General features: G+C 60.5%; 1 protein-coding gene across 1 annotated transcript; it reads left to right on the forward strand.

Annotated features, from left to right (window-relative positions):
* The first annotated feature begins 1156 nt into the window (after window positions 1–1156).
* Window positions 1157–16748, forward strand: MYBPC3 (myosin binding protein C3). Its single transcript, XM_021684802.1, has 34 exons — window positions 1157–1182; window positions 2229–2495; window positions 3021–3134; window positions 3214–3306; window positions 3395–3543; window positions 4331–4448; window positions 4915–4963; window positions 5141–5170; window positions 5336–5389; window positions 5757–5759; window positions 6050–6061; window positions 6268–6431; window positions 6694–6826; window positions 7079–7081; window positions 7212–7336; window positions 7426–7531; window positions 7631–7797; window positions 8155–8320; window positions 9052–9158; window positions 9251–9280; window positions 10377–10516; window positions 10758–10838; window positions 11471–11630; window positions 11951–12055; window positions 12145–12333; window positions 13548–13682; window positions 13842–14009; window positions 14719–14807; window positions 14944–15139; window positions 15240–15379; window positions 15603–15762; window positions 15876–16012; window positions 16299–16485; window positions 16737–16748. The coding sequence occupies exons 1-34, from the start codon at window positions 1158–1160 to the stop codon at window positions 16745–16747; spliced, it is 3813 nt and encodes a 1270-aa protein (XP_021540477.1). The 5' UTR covers window position 1157; the 3' UTR covers window position 16748.
* The last annotated feature ends 1586 nt before the right edge of the window (window positions 16749–18334 follow it).

Here is an 18334-nt window from a genome sequence, read left to right on the forward strand (position 1 = left end):
TCCCCAAGCCCCAGGAGAGGGTAAGTGGTGCTCAATCCTCTTTAAAGAAGGTTAAGGAGCAGGGGATACAGTTATAAGTGGTTGAAAAGCCCTGGACAGGGGCAGAGAAGAATGGATTGGGGGGGGCAGGGAACGGTAAGTTCCAGCCACGTGGCGAGGCTTCTGTAGAGAATTCCTCCCCCCACCCCCCGCCCCGGCCGGACCATGAAGGGCGAATGACTGTTCCTGATACTGGATCTTGCTTGGAGAGGGTCACACGAAATTTGCTTCTTTCTGTGCAGCCACCGATGCCCCTGATGCGATGGGGGGGGGGGGGGGAAGGGGGAGGGAGGAGGGGGGAAGGGAGAAGCAAAAGTTCATAGAGGAAGAGTGTGTGAGGGGGGTGGGTACAGAATATTCTGGCAGTAGTTTTCGTGTGAATCCTCGTGACTTTGGCAAGAGCCAGCTCTGCCTCTGACTTCCACTTTGGGGTGTATTTAGAGATTTACCCCCATGCCCTCACCTGCAGGCCCACCCAGCCCTTCCCCTTGGGTGGTGCCAGAGCCCAGTATTGCCCTCTGCCCACCTGGCCCTGGACTGAGCCCACCCAGGACTCCGCAGCATGCGGCCAGCCCAGGGCCCTGTGAGCCCCGGTGGGAGAGGCATTGTCATCCAGCACTTTCTAGCATTTTCATTTATAAACCCGCTTCACTCACGGAACAATCCTACACAGTGGGAGCTGCTATCATCACCCTACTTTACGGATGAGGGAACTAAGGCACTGAGGTTAAGGAAGGGGCAGTGCTAGGACTCAGGGCGGCCTGGCCCCAGGATCTGTGCGTGTACCAATCCATCACACCATTTCCCTGTCAGATGGACATACAGACAGGCCGTGGGGTACCCCTGTGGCTCACCAAGGGTTGGGGGGGCAGAAGCTATCATATTGGGCTGGAGGGGGGAAGGGACGGAAGCTAGCAGGGAACAATGTGGCCCTGCCATTTCCCTGGAGAGCCTCGCTCTCTGGAATTTGTCTATATTTAGCAGGTGGCTGGGCAGGAGGCAGATAAGAAATCCTGAGGAGGGGGTGGGCCCCTTATATAGTGTGGGGGGACGGGTCCTGCTCAGAACTTCTTTGGGTGGCCTGTGTCTGCTCAGTTCCTGGTGTGAGCTCTCTCAAGATGCCTGAGCCGGGTAAGAAGCCAGGTAGCTCCAGGCCTGGGGTTGGGGCTGGGTGTGGGGCAAGGAGGGCTGGGGCAGCTACTATTGGGATATAGGCCTCAGAGTGAGTTCCTGAGAGTGGGGCCTGTCTTCCGGGTCTTTTTCTGATTCTCAGTTTCTCCTTCCCATCCTTCTGGTAGAGTGAGGGCAAACCAGAGGACCCCTTCCCTGTCCCCATCCCATCTCTTCTGTAGCAAGATGAGGCCCGGGCTGGCCTTTTGGGAAAAGGCCGCCACAGGCAGGAGCCCAAGTTGAATCTATACTTAAGCCCGTCTTGCTGAATGCTCTTGAGCAGACCCTTGCCCTCTCCCGGCCTCAGTTTCCCTATCTGTACAAGGAGGTACTGGGTTGGTTCTCTCCAGCTGTGAGATTCTCTGCTTTATGAGCCTGCACCCCCATGGCCCCCACACCAGGCGTGACTCCCATGTTGAGGTAATGTAGTCCGTCTGTTCTGGGAGAGGGTGGTTAAGAGGCCCCTGATCCTGGGCCAAGGGCAGAGAAAGTCATAGCCCAGGGACCTTGTCCTGGCCTGTGCTCTTACCAAGGTCGGGCAGGGCAGGGATCCAGCCCCCCAACCCCCCAGCCCCTCCCAGGCCAGCTTTATCTCAGTTGCTGATTCTCAGCCTGAGGCCCTTGGAGAACAAATTTAGCCACATTCAAGTAGGCAGAGAACCTGCCCCTTGCTAAGGGCCCCGGATGGTGGGGGAGAGAGGGGGCTGGGCTTCTCCCGGCAGGGAGGGTGGGGTTTCCAGGCACACACCTAGCAAAATTCTTGTGTGGAGGTTAGGAACACAGCCCTGGCTCTCCTGCCTCCTGGCTGTGTGATCTTAGATAAGTCACTTAACTTCTCTGAACCTCAGTGTCCTCATCTGAGAAATGGGCATAATAATCATGTCTGCTTCACAGAGCCACTGGAGCATTAAACGAGGTGACGCATTAAAGTGCTTATCGCCGGAGTTAGGAAGAGGGGGTGCGGGGGCGGGCTGCATGGGAAAGCCAGGGGCTCCTCAGCCTCCACGGGCCTGTCTCAGTCTCAGCCTTCAGCAAGAAGCCGAGGTCGGCAGAGGTGGCCGCCGGAAGCCCTGCCGTGTTTGAGGCCGAGACAGAGCGGTCGGGAGTAAAGGTGCGCTGGCTGCGCGGGGGCAGCGACCTCCGTGCCGGGGACAAGTACGGCCTGGCAGCCGAGGGCACGAGGCACACTCTGACAGTGAGGGATGTGGGCCCTGCCGACCAGGGGCCCTACGCAGTCATCGCTGGCTCCTCCAAGGTCAAGTTTGACCTCAAGGTCATAGAAGCCGGTAAGACCCTGGTCAGCCGTCCCTGAGGTTTGAGCTTCTGGGGGCAGCCCTGCCACGTCCCCATCGCCCAGGGTACAGGAAGTGCTTTTCTATTTTGGCTGTGCCATCTGCCAGGAATGCCCTTCTCCTCTTTTCTGCAGCAAGACCTCTCTGAAGGTCCCCATGTGCCTCCCTGGCCTGTTCCCGCCTTGGTGGAAGTAGGCGAAATTCAGGGATGACTAAGGCACAGTGGCCTCTGGACACCCGCTCACAGATGGGGACTTGGCAGCTGTGTGCTGGCCGGGAAGCCCTGGTTGCTGGGGGTGTGGAGGGAGCCCCAGCCCAGCCTGGGGAAGGAGAGGAGGGACGGAGCTCAGAGCTGCTGGGGCAGACCCACCAGGACGTGGGCACACAGTTTGCGAGGGGGAGAAGGCGAGACGCACGCTGCTGATTTAATCAGCCCACAGAGATGGAGGGGGACCAGGGACAAGAGGAGCGCTCTCTGGTGAGAAGCTGCTCCCCCACCCCTGCCCCTGCCCCTTCCAGTGAAGGCAGAGCCTGTGCCAAGCCCTGCTCCTGCCCCTGCTGAGGCTCCTGGGGCCCCCGGCGAAGCCCTGGCCTCAGCCACTGAGGAGAAAGGAGGCTCCCCGAGTCCTGAAGGTGAGAGGGGTGGTGCAGGGAGGGCCAGGGCCAGTGGATGGGGTGACCCAGGGCAGGTCTCAAAGGCCTCCGCTCACAGGGTCAAGCTCAGCAGTCCCTGATGGCTTGGGTGCCCCTGACGACCCCATCGGCCTCTTTGTGATGAGGCCACAGGACGGCGAGGTGACCACAGGTGAGTGTGGGCTGCAGTACCCGGGGGTGGGGTGGGGAACCGGGCAGCAGGGCGCCCCCCAAGCCCAGCCTGGCGCCCCTCTCTGTAGGTGGCAGCATCACCTTCTCTGCACGTGTGGCTGGAGCCAGCCTCCTGAAGCCGCCCACGGTCAAGTGGTTCAAAGGCAAGTGGGTGGATCTGAGCAGCAAAGTGGGCCAGCACCTGCAGCTGCACAATAGCTACGACCGGACCAGCAAGGTGGGGCCTGCGGGCCGAGGGGCCTGGGGGCGTGGGGTGGGAGGAGGGCACGGGGAGCCCCTGGGGAGCCCCAGAGGCACGGGGAGTCCTGGGGGTCACCCTGAGACTGAGGGCACACAGGAGGTGCAAGGAAGAAGCCTGGGGAGGCTGGAAAGCAGGTTGGGTGGCCAGGCGTACACGGGGAGGACGGGGAGGCCCAGGGGACCTATGGGACCTGGGGGGCTTGCAGGGCATGATCATCTCAAGGGGGCGTAATAAAACTGGGGGGGGGGGCATCAGCCAATGAGGATGTAAAGCCCCTGGATAGATGTGTATCAGAGCCCAAGCGGCCCTTCATTATACAGATGAAGATAACAAAGCTTGAGAGGTTGTTTTTGCTGGTCTGAGGTCACTTAGAGCCAGGCCTCGAACCTGTGCTTTGACTCCCAGCTTCTGCTCCTCCTCTCACTCTTCCACAGTCCTGGCCCAGGCAAGTGGGCCTCTGGCAGGGCAGGGGCAACATGTTCAGTTGCGTGGGTTGTGCACTGGACAAAAGTGCCTCATCTTAAGTGAATGTCATTTGCCTTGTAGGCATCACAGATTTATATTTTATCACCACCCTGTGCCAGCAGATGGCAGTCATGTGTCTTGAAAAGGGGCTCCTTTTCCTGTTTACACAAAACCCTATGGGTTAACTAAACCCGGAGGGCTGAGAAGGTTGGTGGCCATTAGCCACTCCCAGCCTCCTTTAGGAGTGAAGGGCCTCCTCTTCTGGCCCCTGGTCTCCCTTGACACCTCACCTCCACAGGTCTACCTGTTTGAGTTGCACATTACAGATGCCCAGGCTACCTTTGCGGGCGGCTACCGCTGTGAGGTGTCCACCAAGGACAAATTTGACAGCTGCAACTTCACTCTCACTGTCCACGGTGAGGGGAGCCTGGCGTCTGTCCTGGGCTCGGAGTCCCCTTGGGTCCTGTCCCCTATGTCTGCCCCCATTTCCCAACACGAAGGAGGGTACCTGGTCCTGCTCAGTGCAGCTCATACAGGGCCATGAAAGAAACCCATGGAGGCTTCCAGGGTTGGGGTGGGGTCTGACAGCCACATCCAGCTCTCACCTGGGGTCTCAGTCATCGTGGTGTCCCAGGCTCCTGGCACAGGTGGACAGGTGAAGGGTGAGCCCAGAGCTGAGTGGGAGATCAGCCACCTCTAAGGGACCAGGGACCATCAACTGCCCCATCAACCCCAGAAAGGCTCAGAATGTGGGGTCCCGGGGTAGACGCCCACTCTCACGGGTCATGGATGGGCAGGTCTGTGCTACTCAGAGATCCCAGAGCCGGGCTTCTGGGATCCCTTGGAGCCCCTTCCCTGTCTCACCTCCCTCTCTGCACCCAGAGACCGTTGGTCCCGGAGACCTGGACCTCCGATCAGCATTCCGCCGCACGTGAGTGATTCTCTCTCCTCAGGGCCTGGGGGAGGCCAGCGCTGGAGTCTGAGGCCCCTCAGGGTTAGGGCTGGGAGTGATGTGGTGGGGGCATGTGGGGGACAGAGATGAAGTTGATAAGGATGGGGGACAGCAAGATCCCCTGGGCAGGTGAGGAACTTGTTCTAACCCCCACAGGAACCTGGCTGGAAGTGGTCGGCGGGTCAGGTACCCCTCTCCCAGCCCCTACCTGTCCAGTACACACACCCCAGGGGTCAGATGGATAGGGAGCCCCCATCCAGCCAGTGTCCCTTCCTCTCCCCACCCCCACCCCCACCCCAAGCCCATTCCAGTTGGCTCCACTGCAGCCTTACTGGGGGTCCCTGTCCACAGTGACAGCCACGAGGACGCTGGAACTCTGGACTTCAGCTCACTGCTGAAGAAGAGGTGAGCCCCTGGGTAGCAGCTCCTGAAGCAGATGGCGAGGCCCCGGTTCAAATCCCGGCAACGCGGTTTTCTGACTGTGCAGCCCGGAGCCGGTTACTGAACTCTCGGAGCCGGTTTCCTAGTCTGTCAGCTGGGACAGTACTGGTGTTGGGAAGTGCAGAGGGCTCTGCAGACATTGTATCCTGTGAACTCACATCCTCACGGGGTCACCCACGGTCCCCGACACCTGAGTCTACGAGAGCTTACCTCAGTAGGCTCCGGGGACCCAGAGAGGCTGGGAATTGCCCTGCAGTCCCTCCAACTGACTCTGTGTCCTCTCCCTCTCTCTCCCGGACCCTGCATTATGGCGGATGCTGCTGCGGCCCAGAGAGTAAGCATCAGGCGGGGGCTTTGGGGCAGCAGGGTGCCGGCCGGGGCTGGGAGTCAGACGGTCCTGGGTGTGGATCCCCACTGACCAGGGCTCTGAGCTTCCGGTTCTCCCGATAGCCACCTGCCAGAGCTCAGGAGGGGCAAACAAGGCAATGTGTGCGGTGCAGTGTAAATGGAGGGGCAGGGGTTGGGGAGGGGGGACACGAGGGCCCATGGGCTGTGGCCCCAGGTCCGTGTGGGCAGGGGGCCCACGCCTCTAACGGTCCACTGCCTTTCTGCCCTGCGGAGCAGCAGTTTCCGGAGGTGAGTGCCTGATGAAGCCCGCACCCCTGTCATCCCCCCTTCCCCGGGACTCCCCCGTGCTGAACCTTAAGTCCAGTGCCAGCTCATGCTGCACCACCAGAGGGGAAGGGGCAGAGGGGCGGGGCAGCTCCTTGGTCCTGGGCCCCAGGGGAGGGAGGGGTCCACAGGGTATCCCTTGAAGCCTCTCGGCCGGACTGCGGACGCAGGGACTCGAGGCTGGAGGCGCCAGCCGAGGAGGACGTGTGGGAGATCCTGCGGCAGGCATCCCCGTCCGAGTACGAGCGCATTGCCTTCCAGCACGGCATCACCGACCTGCGCGGCATGCTCAAGAGGCTCAAGGGCATGAAGCGGGATGAGAAGAAGAGCACAGGTGAGCTGGCGCCTGCCGTCCAAGAGGACAAGGCACGCTCGTTCGCACACACGGGGTGGGGTGCGGGGCGGGGGACAGTCCAGCTTAGCCCAGAGACACACAGCAGAGACCCGGAGAGAGAGAACGGGGGGCGGGGGTGCGGGAGGCGGGGGGGTGGGAGGACAGGGCTGTCTGGCACAGCCACAGGCCACCACGGTGGGTGTGCGCCTTCTGGGGGAGCAGGGGCGGCGGAGCGGGGGTGGGCAATGACCGCGGTGCTCAGCCTTTCAGAAGAAGCTGGAGCCGGCCTACCAGGTGAGCAAGGGCCACAAGATCCGGCTGACTGTGGAGCTGGCTGACCCCGACGCCGAGGTCAAGTGGCTTAAGAATGGGCAAGAGATCCAGATGAGCGGCAGGTGCGGTGGGGTTGGGGGTGGTGGGAGCAGGCCCGGGGGCTCCGGGGGGGCCCTGGAGGCTTCCTAGCCTGCTCTCCCTGCCTCTCGCCACCCATGTTCTCTATCTCTGCCCGGTTCCTGCCTGTCTCTCCCCATTTTCCTCTCTCTGGGTCTGATTTCCCATCTTCCTGTTTCTGCCTCTGTTCTTGCTCTTTTTCCCTTCGTCTCGCTTCCTCTCATCGGGACGCTCCCGTGGCCCCTTCTACTCCACAGCAAGTAAGGCCCGGCTCCTGGGGGGAAGGCTTGGGGCGGGGCACGGGGTCCCAACAGGGGGTTGGGCAGGGCACCCGGGGCCCAGGAGGTGAGTGATGGCTTTCCCCCCACTCTCCCGCGGCCCGGGGCGCAGGTACATCTTCGAGTCCATCGGTGCCAAGCGCACACTGACCATCAGCCAGTGCTCACTGGCGGACGACGCGGCCTACCAGTGCGTGGTGGGCGGTGAGAAGTGCAGCACGGAGCTCTTCGTCAAAGGTGGGCCTGGCCCCGGGACCCTGGGAGCCTGCGGCCCTGGGGGGCAGGGCTGCAGACGACCGGGCCATCTCGTTCTGCCTACGTGACAGAGCCCCCCGTGCTGATCACTCGGCCCCTGGAAGACCAGCTGGTGATGGTGGGACAGCGCGTGGAGTTTGAGTGTGAAGTGTCCGAGGAGGGGGCCCAGGTCAAATGGTGAGTGCCTGGGGCATGGGGGCGTGGGCAGGGCTGGGGGTGCGCACCGTGGGCCTCCCCGAAGGAGGCCACAGCACTTGCTGCCCGCCCACTGGCCAGGCTGAAGGATGGGGTGGAGCTGACCAGGGAGGAGACCTTCAAATACCGGTTCAAGAAGGACGGCCAGAGACACCACCTGATCATCAATGAGGCGACGCTGGAGGACGCCGGGCACTATGCGCTGCGCACCAGTGGGGGCCAGGCGCTGGCCGAGCTCATCGTGCAGGGTGAGGCCGCTCAGCCCCAGCGCCACCCCCGGCCGTGCACGGGAACCAGGCCCACCCAGGATGGAAGCCTGCGTGACCTTGGGCCACTCACTCTGACACACTGAGCCTTACCTTTCTCATCTGTAGACGGCAGCTGCTGAGGTGGCGACCTCAGAGAGCACTGGGGGGGTCAGATGGGCCTGGTTAGTGTCCCCCCCACCCTAGAGATTCCTTGTGTGCACTGTACCACCGTCTGCACACACGCATCACACTCATGCATGCACGCGTGTTTTCACATGCCCACGTGATCGCCACAGGGGTTCACGCCCACGCCCACACACACCCTCCCCAGCTCACTGGCTCTGCCCCCACCCCCAGAGAAAAAGCTAGAGGTGTACCAGAGCATTGCGGACCTGACGGTGGGCGCGAAGGACCAGGCGATGTTCAAGTGTGAGGTGTCCGACGAGAACGTGCGGGGCGTGTGGCTGAAGAACGGGAAGGAGCTGGTGCCCGACAGCCGCATAAAGGTGTCCCACATTGGGCGGTGAGTGTGCGGGGCTCAGCCCCATCGCAGAGGGGGGCAGGCAGATGGGGGGGAGACGCTGAGACAGAGACAGGCAGAGAGACAGAGGGAGAAACAGAAAAGCAGACAGACAGAGACAGAGACTGAGATAGAGACACATAGAGAGACAGGGAAAAACAGAGACATAGCAAGAGAGAGATAGAGACAGAGACAGAGATGGACAGAAAGAGAGACAGACACAGGACAGAAACTGAGATAGACCAAGAGAAGAGAGACAGAGAGACGGAAGCATACAGAAGGGAGTCCTGCAGAGGCCGAGGACAGAGATAAGAGAAGCAGTGAGAGAGACAGACAGGCTGGGAGCCCCCCAGCCCCCGGCCCCCAGCTCATGACCAGGGCAGGGCAGGAGGCCACCCGGAGGCCAGCTCTGGCCAGGGGCCCTAACTCTCTCCCACTCTCTTACTCATGCCTCGAGCATCTGGGCTGGCCTGTGCTGGGCCCAAGGTCACAGAGATTAGTGAGACCAGCCCCTGCTCAGTCTCCAAGGGCCCAGCCAAGGGGCACTTGTAGATTGTCTACCTCTGAAAACAAGTGAGGGACTGGAAAGTCAAAAATAGAGAAAGAAAGCATTTAAAATACCAGACCACCACTGATCTAGGGGTGGGGCAAGGGCCCTTGGAGCCCTGACTATGGTAAGGCTGCTGGGGGGGGGGTGGCCCAGGGGGGTCCCCTGAGCCACCACTTCTCTGCAGGGTCCACAAACTGACCATTGACGATGTCACGCCTGCGGACGAGGCTGACTATAGCTTTGTGCCCGAAGGCTTTGCCTGCAACCTGTCGGCCAAGCTCCATCTCATGGGTGAGCTGGCACCCGGCCGGGGTGGGGGCCCCGTTGCTGGGCTCTGCCTTCGCCCCCCTGCCCCGTGCCACTTGCTCATCCTTCTTTTGCAGAGGTCAAGATCGACTTCGTGCCCAGGCAGGGTGAGTGTCGGGACCTCTTCCCTGTGCCCCCCTCCACCCATGTCCCCCTCCAGTCCCAAGCAGAAGGAAGAGCAAGGAACCTGGAGTGGGGACCCCAAGACCCAGCCCCAGCTCTACCACTCACAACTATGGGCCAGTTATAATCTCTAGAAACCTCAGTTTCCTCATCTCTAAAGTGGGAATCCTGATAGGACCTCCTCCATGGGGGGCAGGAAAGTTGAGATGAGACGATGTGAGACTTCATTATTAAATCTTTTCTGCCTTTATTTTTTTTTTAATTATTTGTTTTTAGAGTGGGGAGGGGCAGAGGGTGAGGGAGAGAGAGAATCTTAAGCAGGCTCCACACCCTGCCCAGAGTCCGACTCAGGGCTCCGTCTCACAACCATGAGATCATGACCTGAACCGAAAGCAAGAGTCCGGATGCTCAGTGGACTGAGACACCCAGGAGCCCCAAATCTTTTCTTTTAGAAGTACCCCTGCTGCTTGTAGATTAAACGTCTATCAGGCATTCTAGAGTCCTAACTTCAGGAGAATAGTCCAGGCTGAGGCATGCTCTAGGTCAGTGCTTTCCAAACTAAGTTCACTGCCTAGGATACTCCATTTTAAAAGGCGTTCCATGGTGAAGTAAGTTTGGGAAGCACCGAACCTTGCTCCACCTCTTGCTGATTCAGAAACTGTGTTAGCATGTCAAAGGCTCTAGAAAATCCCGTGGTAAAGAAATGTGCTAAACTGTGTTTTAATCCAGGGTTTCCTACTTGATTTGACCATGGAAACGTCTTTTTTCTTTTTTCTGGCAGGACATTGGTGTTCCCCCTAAACACAGTGTGAGAAATGCTTAGGCGACCTAGCGTTACAGACCTCCCAGGGAACTTCCTGGGGGGAGGGGGGAATGGAAATGTTCTAGATCTTGATGGAGGGGTGGTTGCTCTGGTGTACACATTTGCCAAAACTCGTCAAGCTGTGTGCTCAAATGTTGGCATTTTATTATGTGTAAATTATGCCTCAGAGTGATTTAAAAACAACCAGGGACACGTGCTCCTTCCAGTTTCCCCCCTCTGTCATGGGCCTTTCTCTGACCTACCCCATCCCCGCCCAGAACCTCCCAAGATCCACCTGGACTGCCCGGGCCGCAAGCCGGACACCATTGTGGTTGTGGCTGGGAACAAGCTACGCCTGGATGTCCCCATCTCCGGGGACCCTGCGCCCACTGTGATTTGGCAGAAGACCATCACACAGGTACTCCCTCCTCCACGTCCCCATCTGTCAAATGGGTGCGTGGGACCGCCCGTCCCCGACCCACGTGGGGGCACAACCTACAGCCTGTCACTGACGCTCAGGGGCCAGGGGGGTGGGTGAGGTGGGCAGCAGAGTGGGGGTGGGGAAAAGGGGGGACAGAGGCGCCCCTGGGCAGGGATTCTCTCTGGGCTGAGTCAGCCCCTGTTCCCCGCCCCCCACTTCCCTCCTGCTCTGTTCCCAGAAAAACAAGGTCCCAGCAGGGCCAGCCCCTGATGCCCCGGGGGCTGCAGGTGCCAGTGACGAGTGGGTGTTTGACAGGAAGGTGAGTGCGGCTGACGGTGGGCTCGAGCTCGTTGGCCTTCCGTCCTCTTCTGCCTACATGGTCTCCACCCTTCAGTGAGGTCTCCGTGAAGGCGCCACATCTGGCTAGCTGTGCTCCTGCCCCGGGCACGGTCACCGTGGGACGCCCGTGCCTCAGTCGGGCAAAGTCCCCTTAACATTGCTAGGATGCCCTCCTGATGGGGCTGTTCCCTGGCTCCCAGCTTCCCCACCAGGGAGTGGGTTTCCCTGTACGACCAGCTGCCTGGGCACCACTCAAGTCAGCTTTTCTGGGCACCATCGGCTCCTCCACCCACCTGAGAACTTTCAGGATCCCCAGCTCTGTAAGGTCATGTTATTCCCATTCAGCAGATGAGAAAACTGAGGCACAGAGAGAGAAGTTCCACGACAGAGCTAGAGCTAGAGCCCAAGACCCTCGCCCCAGTGCTTTGCCCCTGGCAGGCACGAAATCAAGGTTTTGGGACTAGGCGCTCACATGAGAGTTTCCACTCAGGCTGCATCTGCTCCCCGGACCCTGCTCTGAGCTCTGATCCTACCTCGGGCCACCGCAGAGGCTGTCGAAGCCGGTGGGGTCCGACTGGGGCCCTTCTCCCCAAGCTCCCCTCCCCCCCCCAGCTGCTGTGTGAGACCGAGGGCCGGGTCCGCGTGGAGACCACCAAGGACCGTAGCATCTTCACTGTTGAGGGGGCAGAGAAGGAAGATGAGGGTGTCTACATTGTCACGGTGAAGAACCCTGTGGGCGAGGACCAGGTCAACCTCACAGTCAAGGTCATCGGTGAGGCTGGCTGGCCCAGGGCCAAGAGGGAAGACAGAGGGGCAACCAGGGAGGGCCCATCCGTTCACTCGTTTAGTCGTTTGACAAACATCACAGGGCGTGCTCTCAGCTCCGTGGAGAGGGTTGGGATTAGGGTGAATATGGGCAGTGGGGAACCATAAAACGTTGATCACAGGCTGGTGACTTGATCAGAGCCGCATTCTAGAAATGTCCATGGGGTGGTGGAGGCAGGCTCTAGTCATTGGTTGGGGTAGTGAGAGAACCAGCAGCATTGGCCCTGGGCCCGGGCAGGGCTGATGTGGGTCCACCCCCCGCCCCAGATGTGCCAGATGCCCCGGCAGCCCCCAAGATCAGCAATGTGGGTGAGGACTCCTGCATGGTGCAGTGGGAACCACCTGCCTATGACGGTGGCCAGCCGGTCCTGGGTGAGTGGAGGGCACGGGGATAGAGCCCGAGGGCCGGGGTGTGGGGGTGTCTGGGCCCCAGACTGGAGCTCCTGCCTCCCCTCCATCAGGCTACATCCTGGAGCGCAAGAAGAAGAAGAGCTACCGGTGGATGCGGCTGAACTTTGACCTGCTGCGGGAGCTGAGCCACGAGGCCCGGCGCATGATCGAGGGCGTGGTGTATGAGATGCGAGTCTACGCGGTCAACACCATCGGCATGTCCAGGCCCAGCCCTGCCTCCCAGCCCTTCATGCCGATCGGTGAGGCTGCCTGGCCTGTCACTGCCCCTCGCCCCCCCTCCCCCGGTCCACGGCTGCACTGTGGGCGGCCACCACACTAGGCGTTTACATCATGGTCCCCTTTAAGCCTCGGCAGGGGACAGTCCTCTTCATTTCACAGATGAAGGAAGGGGGTTCCCAGAAGTTAAACGACTTGCGCAACGTCACCTAGCTGGTAGGGGTGGAACCGAGACTCACACCACTCTGACTGTTGGTGCCTCTCGGGCCTCACTTTCCACATCTTTAAAATGGGGATGATGACAATATCTACTCTATGGAACTGCTGTTAGGATGGCATACAGCAGGTGCTCAATAAATGTTAATGGTCCCCTCTTCCCCGTTCCCTTCAACCAGGGTTTGTCATATATGGGACAGAGTGAGGGCACTGGCTGCCTGGGGGGTCCAAGGGGCTTGGGTCTGTGGAAAGGACCCTGGACTCGGAGATGGAGTTTGCAGAGTCGGCTCCATCACCCCGGGGAGGACCATCTGGGGTCACGGGGGTCGAGAGGGAGGAACAGACGCTGAGGGTGTGCCAGGCTCTTGAGCACAGCTGTTCCTACCAGGACACGACAGGGGGTGGGGCAGCTGTCGGGGGCAGAGGCAGGCGCCCCCCTCTGGCCCTAGGAGGGGGCACAGCTTGCAGCAAGGAGCAGGGGTGCCATGGGGAGAAGGCTCCAGGCCTCTCTCTTTAGGGACTGACTCCCAGTTTGCTGAACTCTTAGTCAGCTCGTCTAACCATACAGCGCCAGGAGACTCCCTGTTTTAGGCCGGTTTTTCCTTAAATGCTCCATTTATAGCATTTCCTCTGTTGTTGGACGAAGTGGCTCCTTGTAAGCACATTTGCGTTCTTTGGGGTATCTTTTCCTATTCAGAGCTCTCTTTTGTGTTGCTGTTGCTGTTCGTTTGTTTTTAAGCCTATCTAGAGACATGTCTTTTCACAGAGCTGAAATATTTCTGACAGAGCTTGGAAGCCAGACAACAGGGAAAGTGCCCCTGTGTGACCAGTGGCCAGTCGAGGGTCTGGGTCCCAGCCCTTCGGTTTTCTGGGTGGTCCCGGCCCACCCGGACCCCTCTCTGACTCGCCCTCTGCCTACGCCCCCCGAGGGAGCCCACCCGGACCCCTCTCTGACTCGCCCTCTGCCTAGGCCCCCTGAGGGAACCCACCCGGACCCCTCTCTGACTCGCCCTCTGCCTAGGCCCCCCAAGTGAGCCCACCCACCTGGCGGTGGAGGATGTGTCCAACACCACCGTCTCCCTCAAGTGGCGGCCGCCAGAGCGTGTGGGAGCCGGAGGCCTGGACGGCTACAGCGTGGAGTGCTGCCGGGAGGGCTGTGAGTGTCCCGGCCCTGGGCCTCCCCACCAGCACCCTCCTCTGAACCAGCCTCCGGGCCAGGCACCTGTCACCCCGCTGGGCCCCAGACGGCCACGGGAGGGTGCGCAGCGGGGTGGCCTGTTGATGCTGATGCTTCCCATGGGCTTCCCCCGGCCAGGCTCGGAGTGGGTGGCCGCCCTGCAGGGGCTGACAGAGCGCACCTCGATGCTGGTGAAGGACCTGCCCACCGGGGCCCGGCTGCTCTTCCGTGTGCGCGCCCACAACATGGCAGGGCCTGGAGCCCCCGTCGCCACCAAGGAGCCCGTGACGGTGCAGGAGATACTGCGTGAGTGGCCCTGTGCAGTCACAGGGCAGACCTGCCACACGCGCCCTGGTCCTTGGGGTCAGTGGAAGGGGGCACATCCAGGGAGCCCCTGCAGGGAAAAGGGACCGAACGCTGTGCAGGGAGAGGAGGGTCGGAGGCTTTATTCGTGCCCCAGGCCCAGGGCAAATATTTGGAGAGGGCTCCCTGAGTTTTTCGGGGACAGGGTTCTGGGACAGGGAACGTGGAGGTCATTACGCCATTGTCTTTCAGCTCTGTTCTATGAGCCTCTCAGTTCCACAGGTATTGTCCCTGTGCTCATGACTCAGCGTCAGATTGGCCCATCTGGGATCCACTTCCCATTCTTCTATTCCCAGCAGAGGATCAATTATGTAAAGATTGGAAAGAGGCAGCAGACCGGTGGAAACAGCCTGAGGGATAGGGTAGAGACCAAAACCCTACATTTGCATCCTGGCCTGTGACTTGCTAGCTGTGTGACCTCGAACCCGTTGCTCACCCTCTCTGATCCCTGCCTCTCAGAGCGGTGTGGTGAGGCTGAGGTGGAAGCAGGGATTTTGTAGATGACCTGGGGCCAGGACTGGGGCTGGGGGAGCTAAAGGAGGGGCGTTTTCCTTAGCTGCAGCCTTCTGGCTCCGCCTCCGGAGGGGAGGAGCTGTGGCGCTCCTCAGGGCGGAGCTTTCCCCTTGCTGAGCCACCCGCTTGGCACCCACAGAGCGGCCACGGCTCCAGTTGCCCAGGCACCTGCGCCAGACCATCCAGAGAAAGGTTGGGGAGCCCGTGAACCTCCTCATTCCTTTCCAGGTAGGGCCAGCCACCCTCCCTGTCCCCCGCCTCGCGTGTCATCTATGCCTAGCAGGGAGATGTGTCTTGGGCTGACCAGACCCTGAAATGCCACCCAGTCGTGCCAGGCTCGGGGGTGAGCTGTCCCTCCCCACAGGGCAAGCCCCGGCCTCAGGTGACCTGGACCAAAGAGGGGCAGCCCCTGGCAGGTGAGGAGGTGAGCATCCGCAACAGCCCCACAGACACCATCCTGTTCATCCGGGCTGCTCGCCGGGCCCACTCTGGCACCTACCAGGTGATGCTGCGAATTGAGAACATGGAGGACAAGGCCACGCTAGTCCTGCAGATCGTTGGTGCGTGGTGCTGGGGCCCCTCCTCTGGGATGCCCGGAGCCCCCACAGAAGGTGGCGGGCCAGCTCAGGAGGTGTGTTCCAGCTGGGCTCTCTCCTGCAGACAAGCCAAGCCCTCCCCAGGATATTCGGGTCATTGAAGCCTGGGGTTTCAACGTGGCTCTGGAGTGGAAGCCACCCCAAGATGATGGCAACACAGAGATCTGGGGGTACACGGTACAGAAAGCTGACAAGAAGACCATGGTGAGCCTGGGGTCCTGGGCCCCCCATATATACCCTCCTTAGGGCCAGGCAGACCTGGCCCCAGCTCCCGCCTCAGTCGTTAGAATGGGTCTGCCGCTCATCCTCCCTCTCTGACCTGGTTCCCTCCACAGTTGGGGTGCAGACACCAGGGGTACCCAGAAGAGGTCCCTGGCAGATAGTAGGGCCAGCCCCCAAAGAGCCCCCCTCTCCTCCACGCCCCCAGGAGTGGTTCACCGTCTTGGAGCATTACCGCCGTACTCACTGCGTGGTGTCAGAGCTCATCATTGGCAATGGCTACTACTTCCGGGTCTTCAGCCATAACATGGTGGGACCCAGTGACAAAGCCGCCACCACCAAGGAGCCTGTGTTTATCCCCAAACCAGGTGCTGTACCTTTACTCCCACCCCCAGCAGGAGCTGGGGCAGGGAGGCGGTGGGAGCAGGGAGGGGGCCGAGTGTGGGGTGACACTCTTGGTACAAAGTCCTATCACCAACAGGCATCACGTATGAGCCCCCCAGCTATAAGGCCCTGGACTTCTCTGAGGCCCCGAGCTTCACCCGCCCCCTGGTGAGCCGCTCAGTCATCGCCGGCTACAATGCTACCCTCTGCTGTGCTGTCCGGGGTAGCCCCAAGGTACAGAGCTTGGGGTCCCGGGCCAGGCCGACTCAGGAGGCAGGGTTCAGAGGCTCCAACCACCAGCGGTCCTCTCCCCAGCCTTTCCCTGCGTTCTGTCCCACGGGGCTCAGGGCCGGGCGCCTCTGCCTGAAGAGGGCCTTGGCAGTCTCCATCGGCTCCCTGTTCATTCCCTGCTTGGGTATCGTGTGGACTCCAGTGGGAGCCCCTAGAATAGAAACAGGTTCCCGCAAGGTCTCCTGTCAACCTGAGATGGTCTCCCTTCCTCCCGTTACCTGACGTATAGCCCAAGATTTCCTGGTTCAAGAACGGCCTGGACCTGGGGCAAGATGCCCGCTTCCGCATGTTCAGCAAGCAGGGAGTGTTGACCCTGGAGATTAGAAAGCCCTGCCCCTTTGACGGGGGCATCTACGTTTGTAGGGCCACCAACTTACAAGGCGAGGCACAGTGTGAGTGCCGCCTGGAAGTACGAGGTGAGGAGCCACGGGACCAGGGTCCGGGGTGGTGGAGAAGGCAGGGAACCAGCTGGGACCCTGCTGGCCTGGCCCACGCAGCTGCTCTGGCTGAAAGAGCAATGACCCTGTCGTGTCCAACGTGGGCACTGGCTTCTGGGCTCTGCTGCCACAGCTGCCCCCTCGGCCTCCCAGGAGGCTGGCGGGGGGAGGACGTGCAAGGTGCTGGGAGAGGGAACACACGTGTGGCATGGCCTCCTTCTCCCCTGCAGTGCCTCAGTGACCCAGCTGGCTCCCCGGAGACGGCCAGGTATGTCCTCCAAGCCATCCCGACGCCCCCGGCCCGAGTCAGAGGCCGAGCCCTGGTCCTCGGTTTGGGGGCAGCCATCAGGAAACAGAGGTGCAGGCGCCTCTTCCCAGGGTTTCAGTCAAGTGCATTCACAAGGGAACCCGTGTTACAGGTGCTGCAGGATGCCGGCCCGTGTCCCGGGAGCCTGGAAGGACGCTGCACAAGCCGCCTTCCTGCTGTTGGATGTGTGTGCTCAAGTGTGTATCCGGGGGCTGGGCTGGGGGAGCGTCAGGATGGCAGGGCCGTGAAGACGAGCAGGCCTGGGGCTCTGCACATACCGAACCACCAGAGCTCCCCCTGGAAGCTCTCAGGACTTTGGGGCAGAAAGTTGGTGGGCTCAGGAGATGGTGGCTGGGGACAGGCCTTTCTGGCCTGCCGCGTGTTCTCACAGGCTAAGGGCAATAAAAGACGACTGCAGTCAGAGAGCTGGCTCTTCTTGTCCGATGTGTTTGTTTTCACAAAAAGCCCAGGGAAAGACACTTAACCTTCCGAGCAAACTGAGGCAGGTATTCTGTCTCCCGGGTGAGAGGGGAATCCTAAATCCGCAAGACACTAGAAGAAACCTCCGTCTTCCCCCACCGCGCATGTTCTTCCAGTGAGGAAAGCAAGGGGCAGTGACGGAGGGGGTGTATTAGCAACAGAGCTGACACCCAAGGCTCTCCCGCCTGGTCCCCCGTGCTCTGTATGCTCTTTGTCCTGCTGACCTGTGCTCACAGCAGCCTGGACGCGGGGCGGAGCTGAACTTCAGTGTGGCTCTGGGCCCATAAGGCCTGGAATGGAGCTGCCCCAGGCTGCCTTGGGGTTCCAGTGCGTAAGAAGCCCACGGCCCTTCCACACCTGTTTCCCAGTAGGAGAGGGCAGTCCTATCCAGCACAAGATACTGGGAAACAGGGCCCTCCTCTGCTCTTCCTTCCCCCATGGGAGCCTAAATCCAGTCATCAGTTTACTTTTGGGAAGAGGAAGCCAACGGGTCTCAGAGGTGCCCTAACAGAATGTGGATGGTCTTGGGGCGCCTGGGTGGCTCAGTCGGTTAAGCATCAGACTCTTGATTTTGGCTCAGGTCAGGATCTGAGGGTCATGAGATCGAGCCCTGCATGGAGCTCCACACTGGGTGTGGAGCCTGCTTAAGATTCTCCTCCCCTCCCCCACTGCCCCTGCACTGTTCTCAAAAAAAAAAAAAGAAAGAAAAGAAAAAATAAGCGGATGGTCTTTCTTGTCCTAGGGAGTGCCAGAGGTTTCCCCATGGCATAGAAAAAAACAATTCCAGGAAGCCTGGTCCTAGGGTTCCTTCTGAGTTCTACCCAACCCAAGGCACTGCTGGCCAAGAGCTCAGAGCCCGGGGCTCCAGGCCCTGTCCAAGTCACACCCTGAGTCACATCCCCTCTCTGGACCACGCCTGTGAGGGGCAAGGGGAGCCTTGGTTTTTCCTTCACTGCTACGTGACTCTGCTCAGGTGTCTTAGCCGGGTTTGGCTGCTTCCTCTGGTGGCCAGTTCTCAGCTCAGCAGCCCCCTGCAGGGCT

The sequence above is a fragment of the Neomonachus schauinslandi genome, chromosome 11, assembly GCF_002201575.2.
Source record: "Neomonachus schauinslandi chromosome 11, ASM220157v2, whole genome shotgun sequence".
Taxonomy (NCBI): domain Eukaryota; kingdom Metazoa; phylum Chordata; class Mammalia; order Carnivora; family Phocidae; genus Neomonachus; species Neomonachus schauinslandi.